Here is an 11,301-nt window from a genome sequence, read left to right as displayed (position 1 = left end):
GTTAGAGCTCGAGTTGAAGTACCATTGGACGTTAACTCACATGTGGCCATCGAGGCAGGCCAACGTTCTGAACCTGAAAATAGCATTCATGGTGGTACTCGATCTGCAGCTCGAGATACCCATAACGTTTAAGAAAACAGAGTCAGCTTGCATATGATTTTCGAAATGTTGCAAGCTCAACAGGTAGCAATAGCTCAGTTGCAGAGTCAAACCCAGATACCGAGTAGGCCGGAGTCCAATCCACCCTAGGAAGTCACTCACAAAACGAAACCAGCTGTAGTGAGGCCAAATGATCAAGAATTGGGGACTAATCCCGAAATTATTGAGATGTTCGAGAAATTGACAGAACGAATAGAATCAGGAGAAAAGGGGATCGAAGAAAACAACCAAAAGGTGGAAACATACAACTCAAGGGTTGTTCAGATCCCGGGGGCACCCCCGATATTGAAAGGCTTAGATTCCAAAAAATTCATACATAAGCCTTTCCTCCCGAGCGCGACCCCTAAACCAATCCCAAAGATGTTTCGCATGCCCGAAATTCCTAAATATAATGGTACAACCGACCCCAACGAACATGTCACCTCTTACACATGTGCCATTAAAGGAAACGATCTAGAAGACGATGAGATCGAATCTGTATTATTGAAAATATTCGGTGAAACCCTGTCAAAGGGAGCAATGATATGGTATCATAATTTACCGTCTAATTCTATTGATTATTTTGCTATGCTTGTAGATTGTTTCGTAAAAGCACATACAGGGTCAATAAAAGTCGATACCCGGAAGTCGGACCTATTCAAGGTAAGACAATAGGATAACGAGATGCTAAGAGAATTTGTATCTCGATTCCAAATGGAACAAATGGATCTACCACCAGTCACAGGCGATTGGGCTGTTCAAGCTTTCACTCAAGGTCTAAACGAACGAAGCTCGATGGCTTCACGGCAGCTGAAGCATAACCTAATCAAATACCCAGCTATTACGTGGGCTGATATGCACAATCGGTATCAATCTAAAATAAGGGTCGAAGATGACCAGTTGGGTTCCGGGTCCAGTTTTTAAAGGGATACCGATTGAGAACCAAGGTCAAGCAAGGATCGATACCGGCCGTACAACGGAGATCATCGGGGTAGCGAACTTTCACGTAACCCCGTATGAGGCAAAAAGAGAAATGATCGAAGCCAAGGGTCTCGGGGACTGATGAACAGAAATGGGTTCGATAGGCACACCGGACCTAAGGAAGCACCGCGACTATCAGAGTATAACTTCGGCATCGATGCATCCGCCATTGTGTCGGCTATCGAACGCATCAAGGACACTAAATGGCCTCGACCCATGCAGACCGACCATGTCCAAAGGAATCCCAATCAAATGTATGAATATCATGGCACCCATGGGCACAGAACGGAAGATTGCAGGCAACTAAGAGAGGAAGTAGCCCGGTTATTCAATAAAGGGCACATTCGAGAATTTTTAAGAGACAGAGCCAAAAACCATTTCAAAAATAGGGATTTTGGTAAACAAAACGAACAGGAAGAACTACAGCACGTCATCTACATGATCATCGGTGGTGTCGATACCCCTCAGGGGCCGGTACTTAAACACACTAAGATATTAATTATGAGAGAAAAACGATCTCGAACTTGGGATTACGCGCCCATAAGAACCTTGTCATTTAATAATGAAGATGCAGAAGGAGTCATACAACCTCACTACGATGCACTGGTAATATCCGTACTTATGAATAAAACTAAAGTTAAGCGTGTGTTAATTGATCCATGTAGCTCGGCCAACATTATTAGATCGAAGGTTGTAGAATAGCTCGGTCTACAAGACCAGGTCGTACTCGCAACCCTGATTCTAAATGGATTCAATATGGAATGTGAAACTACCAAAGGCGAGATAATTCTGCCGATAAACGTGGCCGGAACTATCCAGGAAACGATGTTCTACGTAATAGAAGGTGATATGAGATACAATGCCCTTTTTGGAAGGTCGTGGATCCACAAAATGAGAGCTGTACCTTCGACCTTCCACCAGGTTCTAAATTCTCAACATCGGAGGGAATCAAAATAGTATACGGGGAACAACCGGCCGCAAGGGAAATTTTTGCCGTCGAAGAAGCAATTCTGATATCCTCGCCTTCATCGACAAAGGGGTCGGGCTCGAAAGAGGAACGTAATGCCAAATAGCAATCATAGACGTCAGCTTCGAACCAACTAGAAGATCAGAAGATTGACGAAGGTGATGAGCAAGGGATCCCAATATTCTTCGTGGTCCTTGATGATTCTGATGCTACCCAATCAACGGTCGAAGAACTAGAACAAGTCGTACTAATCAAATATCTGCCCGAACGAAAGGTATACCTGGGAATGGGATTAACCCTCGAACTCAGGAAAAAGCTTATTCGATTTCTTATTGATAATATAGATTGTTCTGCTTGGTCCCATTTAGACATAACAGGGATCCCACCGGATATAACGACGAATCGGCTAAGTCTGGACCCTAGGTTCAAACCAGTGAAGCAAAAGAGCAGACTCCAGTCCGAGGTAAAACACGCATTTATAAAGAACGAGGTAACTAAACTTCTCAAAATAGGGTCCATTCGGGAAGTGAAATATCATGAATGGTTAGCCAATGTGGTTGTAGTCCCTAAAAAAGGGAACAAACTTAGAATGTGTGTAGATTACAAGGATTTAAACAAGGCATGCCCCAAAGATTCTTTTCCACTGCCTAACATCGATCGCATGATCGATGCCATGGCTGGCCACGAGATCCTTACTTTTCTCGATGCCTATTCCGGGTACAATCAAATCCAAATGAACCTGGAGGACCGAGAAAAGACTTCATTTATCACCAAGTAAGGAACCTATTGTTATAATGTAATGCCCTTCGGGCTAAAAAATGCAGGAGCTACTTACCAACGCCTAGTAAATAAAATATTCGAGGAACAAATAGGTAAATCAATGGAAGTTTATATTGATGACATGCTAGTTAAGTCCCTACGCGCAGAGGACCATTTGGCTCATTTGCAGGAAACATTCGAGATTTTAAAGAAATATTATGAAGCTCAACCCCGAGAAATGTGCTTTCGGGGTTGGATCAGGCAAGTTTCTTGGCTTCATGGTATCGAATCGGGGGATCGAGATCAACCCCGATAAAATCAAGGCCATCGAAGACATCACCGTCGTGGATAGTGTAAAATTCGTGCAGAGGCTAACGAGACGGATTGCTGCCTTAGGCCGATTCATTTCAAGGTCGTCGGATTGAAGTCACAGATTTTTCTCTCTGCTCAGAAAGAAGAACGATTTCACCTGGACCCCGGAATGCCAACAAGAATTAGAGGAATTGAAACGATACCTATCGAGCCCACCATTACTGCATACTCTAAAGGCATACCAGAAACTTTGCTTATACTTGGCAGTATCGGATATCGCGGTAAGTGGTGTCCTAGTTCGAGAAGAGCAAGGTACGCAATTTCCCATTTATTATGTAATTCGAACCTTAGGAGAAGCAGAAAATAGATATCCACACTTAGAGAAATTGGCACTGGCGCTGATAAGCGCCTCTAGAAAGTTAAGACCATACTTTCAATGTCACCCCATATGCGTATTAACCACTTACCCACTTCATAATATTTTATACAGGCCCGAACTATCAGGCCGATTGTCCAAATGGGTCGTCGACTCAGTGGGAACGATATCGAATATCAACCCCGGACGGCCATCAAGTCTCAAATTTTAGCAGACTTCGTGGCCGATTTCATACCGACCCTTGTACCCGAAATCGAAAAAGAACTCTTGTTGAAATCAGGTACGTCATCGGGGGTATGGACCCTTTTCACAGATAGGGTTCCGAACCTAAAAGTGTTCGGGCTAGGCATCGTTTTAAAGCCACCTACGGGTAGCACTATTAGGCAATTTATCAAATCTACTAGGTTGACTAATAGAGAGGCCGAGTATGAGGCCATGATTGCAGATCTTGAGTTAGCTAAAAGCTTGGGAGCAGTGGTCATTGAAGCCAAGTGTGACTCTTTCTGGTGGTAAATCAAGTAAACAAAACCTTCGAAGTTCGAGAAGATAGAATGCAAAGGTATTTGGAAAAACTACAGGTAACTTTGCACCGTTTCAAAGAATGGACTTTACAGCATATACCTCGAGAACAAAATAGTGAGGCCGATGCACTTGCAAATTTGGGATCATCGGTCGAGGAAGATGAGATCAGCTCGGGGACTGCCATTCAATTCTCGAGGTCCGTGATCAAGGAAGGTCATGCCGAGATAAATTCTACAAGCTTAACCTGGGATTGGAGGAATAAGCATATTGAATACTTAAAGAACGAAAAACTCCCACTGGACCCTAAAAATTTGAGGGCCCTACGAAACAAAGCTGCTCGATTCACATTGACTGCAAATGGAACATTATACCATAGGACATTCGATGGACCATTGGCAGTATGTTTAGGTCCATGAGACACCGACTACATCCTAGGTGAGGTTCATGGGGGTACTTGTGGAAATCATTCCGGTGCCGATTCATTAGTCCGAAAACTAATCAGAGCAGGATATTATTGGATCGATATGGACAAAGATGCAAAGGAGTTTGTTCGAAAATGTGACAAATGTCAAAAGTTTGCACTGATTATCCATCAGCCTGGAGAACAACTTCCTCAGTTCTATCTCCATGGTCATTCATGAAATGGGGAATGGACATCGTCGGCCCTCTACCATCGGCCCCAGGTAAAGCTAAGTTCATTTTATTTATGACTGACTATTTCTCTAAATGGGTTGAAGCACAAGCGTTCGAGAAAGTAAGAGAGAAAGAGGTTATAGACTTCATCTGGGATCATATCGTATCTCGATTTGGGATATCCGCTGAAATAGTGTGTGACAATGAGAAATAATTTATCGGCAGCAAAGTAACGAAATTCCTCGAAGACCATAAAATAAAAAGGATATTATCAACACCGTATCACCCCAGTGGGAACGGACAGGCCGAATCGACGAACAAGACTATCATTCAAAACCTAAAGAAAAAGTTGAACGACGCTAAGGGAAAATGGAGGGAGATCCTGCCCGAAGTTCTTTGGGCATATCGAACAACATCAAAATCCAGTACGGGGGCAACCCCATTCTCCTTAGTATATGGCTATGAAACCTTGCTTTCAGTTGAAACCGGGGAACCCAGTGCCAGGTATCGATATACAACAGAAGAATCAAATCACGAGGCTATGAATACTAGCCTCAAATTATTGGATGAAAAATGAGAAGCCACTCTCATCTAATTGGCCGCCTAAAAGCAGTGGATCGAAAGATACTATAATCGAAGAACCAATCTTCGCCATTTTAAAATCGGGGACTTAGTGCTAAGGAAAGTCACCCTCAGCACCCGAAATCCAAACGAAGGAAAACTGGGTCCGAACTGGGAAGGACCGTATCAAGTACTTGAAAACGTCGGTAAAGGATCCTACAAACTCGATATTATAAACAACGAACAACTACCAAGCAATTGGAATGTGCCACACCTAAAACGATACTACTGTTAAGGTACGACCCTCCCATATTCGTTTATATTTCGAAACTAACCCTTTCAGGAGTTCAAACAAAGAACAAGGATGGTTCATTCAACACGAAGCCTTAGGTCTGAAAGCACACGTTGCACTCTTTTTCCCTTAGACCGTTTTTTTTCCAAATGGGTTTTTCGGCAAGGTTTTTAATGAGGCAACCATTGATCGTGCTAACTTAGAACAATTTAACAGTATCCGAGGCCTCTTTATAATCAACCTCGAATACTGGTGGGGCATTACCCTCAAATATATCAAGTTCGATGTAAGAAAATTACTTCATAACAACAAGGTTCCAATAGGAAAAATTGTAAGAGCCAAATGGTCAAAACGAACCATGCTCATGTAAATTGCTCGATCCCTGGTATAAGATATAAACACATGTATAACAACATGAAAAGAAACTTCTTTGCCCATATCTCATGTCGTCCTCTATTTCATGATCTATTACGCAAACAGGCTCAAGGGCCAATGATTACCCCACAAATCGGGGACTGCCACTCGACCATTAAGCTTGCGGGCTACATTACTTCGAGTTCGAATCACTCACTCGACTAATAAGCCTACGAGCCACATCATCTCGAGTTTGAGCAAATTTTCACTCGACCATTAAGCATACGGGCTACATTACTTCGAGTTCGAGTCACTCATTCGACTACTAAGCCAATGTGCTACTATTATTTCGAGTTTGAGAAAACACTCACTCGACTATTAAGCCTACGGGCTACATTACTTCAAGTTCGAATCACTCACTCGACTACTAAGCCTACGGCTACTATTATTTCGAGTTTGAGTAAACGCTCACTCGACCATTAAGTCTACGGGCTACATTACTTCGAGTTCGAATCACTCACTCGACTAATAAGCCTACGGGCTACATCATCTCGAGTTTGAGCAAAAACTCACTCGACCATTAAGCCTACGGGCTAAATTACTTCGAGTTCGAATCACTCACTCGACTAATACGCCTACGGGACACATCATCTCCAGTTTGAGCAAACACTCACTCGACCATTAAGCCTACGGGCTACATTACTTCGAGTTCGAATCACTCACTCGACTACTAAGCCTACGGGCTACTATTATTTTGAGTTCGAGCAAACACTTACTCGACCATTAAGCCCACGGGCTACATTACTTCGAGTTCGAATCACTCACTCGACTACTAAGCCTACGGGCTACTATTATTTCGAGTTCGAGCAAACACTGACTCGACCATTAAACTTACGGGCTACATTACTTCGAGTTCGAATCACTCACTCGACTAATAAGCTACGGGCTACTCTTATTTCGAGTTCGAGCAAACTCTCACTCGACCATTAAGTCTACGGGCCACATTACTTCAGGCTCAAACAATCACTCAACTCGACTAATAAGCCTACAGGCCACATCATCTCGAGTTTGAGCAATCACTCATTCGACCATTAAGCCTACGAGCTACATTACTTCGAGTTCAAATCACTCACTCGACTAATAAGCCTACGGGTTACATCATCTCGAGTTTGAGCAATCACTAACTTGACCATTAAGCCTACAGGCTACATTACCTCGAGTTCGAATCACTCACTCGACTATAAAGCCTACAGGCTACTCTTATTTCGAGTTCGAACAAACTCTCACTCGACCATTAAGTCTACGGGCCACATTACTTCAGGTTCAAACAATCACTCAACTCGACTACTAAGCCTATGGGATACCTTATTTCAAGTTTGAGCAAGCACTCACTCGGTTATGAAGGCTACAAGATCCAAATTCGATCAAATTGCCTAAAACCTTATGAAAACCTTCATAAGGCATGCATAAAACAAAATCTTCTCAAGGCAGAGAATAAAACGGAGGCGAGTCAGGAAATCTTTATATATACAAGAATATTTACAATGTCCGAACAGGACCAAAATAAAAACTAAGGGCTAAGTTTCTTGGTTATCTACGGGGGCAGTCTCTTCTCCATCGGGCTCCTCCTCGCTCTCGGACCCCCTCTTGCTCCCATCATTGCCATCATCATCATCATCATCACCACCATCATCATCATTCGAAGCCAAGGCTTCAGCATCAGCTTCAAGCTCTTTTGCTCTTTTTATCTCTTCGGTGAGATCGAAGCCTCGAGCATGGATCTCTTCGAGGGTTTCCCTCCGAGATCGGTATTTAGCGAGTTCGACAACCCAATATGCTAGAGTATTGGCGGTCTCGGCTGCCTCTCTTGCTTGTACCTGAGCAACTTCAGCATCCGCCCGATAGACAGCCACTAATGCATCCGCATAGGACTTTGCCTTTTCGGCATCAGATTTGGCCTTCGCAAGTTCGGAGGCCAACCGAGCTTCGAGTTCCTCAATTCTTCTCGCTTGAACCGAGATCTTCTCCTTCATGCCTTGAAGTTGTCTTGCAGTCGATGACAATTGGGCCCAAACGGTCTTCTTTTCTGTAGCAAGACGGTCCATGCCATCTTTCCATCCCATGATCTCCGCCCTTATTATTTCAACTTCCTCACGAAGCTGCCCGATCGTCTCAAGTTTTTCCTGCAGCTGTGAGATCGAAATATTAGCCTCCGATCATGAATCAAGCCCATGAGTTCTTAATATTATCATTACCTGCTCGTTCAGGTCGGTCTGGTCTTGATGAGCCTTAGCCAACTCAGCTCGAATGCCTTTGATTTCTTCTTCTCTTTGCCCGGAAAGGAGTCTGAGTGAGCTCCTCTCCTCCGTAACCCGTCGGAGGTCAGCCTCAAACCAATGCAGCTCAGCTCGAGACCGAGAACATGCTTCTCGATGAACCGCCACGACCTATGAAGAAAGAAGAAAAGAAGTTAGAAAAGAATAGCAAACATAAAAGTAATACCAACGAAGAGAATTAAAGCTTACCCATTCAAAGCTTGCTGCACTTCACAGAAAAGGCCTGATACATCACTAGGGCCAGCAGCGTCCTCGACCCCAGTAAACAAATCACAGAAGGGGTCCTCCCTTTCATGAGACCGGCTCATCTCGAGGGCCCCCAAAACTTGGGCTTCCCGAATTGCCCCTTCGAAAAAGGCAGGGAGAGTGGGCAAGTCTCCGATTACTATTTCCCCAAGCGACTCTCTTGGGGCATTCTCCTCAGTTCGGAGAGCTTCAGAACCGTCCCCTTTCGATATACCCACCGTTTGTTGACCTCAGTGGGAAGCATCCTCGATCTCTAATGATTTGGGGACTCCGCCCGAACCTTCCTCCGATACCTCCTTAGTCTGAGGCAGAGCTTTATAAATCACCATCGATTCAGCTGCCTTTGGGGCACCAATGGTTTTCTTCATTCGGGCCACCAGCACGGACCCATCATTTTCTTCTTCTTCTTCTTCGTCTTCATCCCTTAGACGCAGAACTGATTCTACGGTCAAAGGAATGGTATTCTTCCTCAACTTTCGAGCCATCCTCATCTTCAGTTTTGGATCTTCGGAGGCGAAGGCTCTTTTTCTCTTATTATCCTTCACCGGCTTTGGATCAGAGGCCGAAGCCTCTTCCTCGACGGATGAGGGCCTCAAAACCGCATCTTTTCCCACACCTACATACAGGAAAATTGATTTAAATATATGGAAAGCATCTCGTTCGAACTACCAAAGATACGAGAAAGAGGCTCACCGTGATTTTTGGCCTCCCATCGGACCTTTGACAAATCACGCCACAAACGCTCGACGTATGTGGAGGTCGAAGCTAGATCATGTACCCAGTTCTTGAGATCAGGGACTACACTAAGTATCCAAGGAACCGTTGTATCACAAAAAGGGGGATATCGGTGAGAAAAGGAATGAAGGGGAAAAACAGTAAAAGATAACATCAGAATTACACTTACGCTTCATGTTCCACTCCTCGGAAAAAGGCATCTTTTCAGTCGGAATCAGGTCCGAAGTCTTTACTCGAACGAACCTGCCCATCCAGCCTCGATCCCTGTCCTCATATATACTCGAGAACAGGACCTTGGTAGCCCGACGCTGAAGTTTTATTAATCCGCCTCGAAAGAGGCGAGGGCAGTACAATCGGATGAGATGGTCGAGGGTGAAAGGCATCCCCTCGATTTTGTTCACGAAGTAACAGATCAAAATAACTATTCGCCAAAAAAGAAGGATGGATCTGACCTAGGGTTATTTGGTATTGACGGCAGAAATTAATAATAACAGGGTCGAGGGTAACGTAAAAGGGTAAGTATACACACTTAAAAACCATTTTCACATAAGTGGTGATATCTTCTTCAGAAGACGGGATTACTATTTCTTTGTTCTCCCAATTGCAATCTTTCTTTAGCTGTTCGAGGTGCCTCTCGGTTATCGAACACATATACCTCGATACTGGCTCACATCGGCCGGGAACCGACGAGCCTTTGTCGACCTTAAAATCAGACGTAAGAACACACGCCCCAGGAACGCATTCGTCAGGCAGTGGCTCCATCAGTGTTTTGTCGGCGGCAGGCTGTGAAGAAGAAGCTTTTTCTTTCTGAGAAATGGTTTTTGATGTTTTCGCCATTTTTGGATTAAAAGATCGAGAATAGAAGGAGGTAATAAAGATTTGGTATTTTTGAAGAAAGATTTTGCAGAGAAGAATTACAGATTTGCGAGTAAATTCAGAAAGTGTGAGAAAGAAGTTAGAAAATTTAGAGTTTGAAGATGTAAAAGTGATTAAAAGCGAAAAAGGGATTATTTATAGGTATAGCAATGGCGGTTCAATTTCGATATTGGCTGACCACCGTCTGACACGCATTGAATGCCTTGAAAAACTAAACCGACGGGACAGCTATCACGTGCGTCATGATCGAGCCCAATGTAAACGTCAGCTTATATCTGATCGAGCCGTTGGGAAATCATGTGGTTTCTCGCTACATCCTTCCCGAGAAACGAGGGGACTATCTGTATACAGTAAAAACTGGTTAGTCTTTCGTACAAACTGGTCGAAATAGTAATGCATTGGATCGGAGAAGCGTCTTCATAATATCAGGTTGAGGTCCGAAGTCAGGTCACCAAGCTTCAGCCCTAGGGACCGATCAATGTCGAGCTCTATATTATTATCGAGCTCGAACCCAAGTCGAACTATGATGCAAAGTGAAGTTATCCAACTTATAAGGCAGAGACCAAACAACACTGACCCCGAATCAATACAAGGATCAGAGTCAGAATCGAGCTCGAGTCAAGATCAAAAGCTCGAGTCAAGATCGAGAGCTCGAGTCGATACCACGCTCGAGTCAATATCGAGCTCATAGACAAGAGTCGTTGCAATCCTACTAGAGGAGAGAATCCTAGCAGGAATTATGGAAAAACTGATTTATCATGGGTCTCCCATTATGTATTTTTAATTATATCTAAAGTAGAATCCTTCCACTATAAAGGGGATGATTATTATCTCTGTAAGGACCAAGTTTTTTGCTTACATTGTAACTCAAATACCATACACTCCTATATTGAAGAGTTATTCTTTTTAACTTCATAGATTGATTCATCTTGCTTAGTCCTTAAATCATCTTCTTTCCAACCTTGTTTATTTTTCATTCTTTACAATCCGTATTTGATATTTTCTATTTATCCTTACGACTTGTGTTAAGTTATACCACATACCCTTAGAACTACGTACAAATTCAACTCTATCCGTTTTTTGGGTAAACAAAAATATACTGGTATTGCTTATAACATAAAAAATATCAACCAAATACAACACAAATACTATCAAAATTTATACTACAATATTATCTTCTTAATCATGTAACCACTACTTTTGAATGTGTAAA

At 43.3% G+C, this 11,301-nt stretch overlaps 1 protein-coding gene across 1 annotated transcript; it reads right to left on the bottom strand.

Moving 5' to 3' along the window:
- Positions 1–7,328: 7,328 nt before the first annotated feature.
- LOC138909471 (uncharacterized) lies at positions 7,329–10,049 on the bottom strand. Its single transcript, XM_070200669.1, has 5 exons — positions 9,901–10,049; positions 8,771–9,068; positions 8,151–8,342; positions 7,773–8,084; positions 7,329–7,346 (listed from the first exon to the last, which is right to left on the bottom strand). The coding sequence occupies exons 1-5, from the start codon at positions 10,047–10,049 to the stop codon at positions 7,329–7,331; spliced, it is 969 nt and encodes a 322-aa protein (XP_070056770.1).
- Between the last annotated feature and the right edge of the window lie 1,252 nt (positions 10,050–11,301).

The sequence above is a fragment of the Nicotiana tomentosiformis genome, chromosome 4, assembly GCF_000390325.3.
Source record: "Nicotiana tomentosiformis chromosome 4, ASM39032v3, whole genome shotgun sequence".
In the NCBI taxonomy this organism is placed as follows: domain Eukaryota; kingdom Viridiplantae; phylum Streptophyta; class Magnoliopsida; order Solanales; family Solanaceae; genus Nicotiana; species Nicotiana tomentosiformis.
This window is presented reverse-complemented; position numbering and strand designations above follow the sequence as displayed.

What these genes read in the sequence shown, in the direction of transcription:
- LOC138909471 (XM_070200669.1), bottom strand. Translation starts at nt 10,049, where the DNA reads ATGGCGAAAACATCAAAAACCATTTCTCAGAAAGAAAAAGCTTCTTCT. An exon ending in TTTAAGGTCGACAAAGGCTC is followed by an intron (nt 9,069 to 9,900) that starts GTCGGTTCCCGG and finishes TGCGGTTTTGAG; the next exon opens with GCCCTCATCCGTCGAGGAAG. An exon ending in AGACCGACCTGAACGAGCAG is followed by an intron (nt 8,085 to 8,150) that starts GTAATGATAATA and finishes TCGATCTCACAG; the next exon opens with CTGCAGGAAAAACTTGAGAC.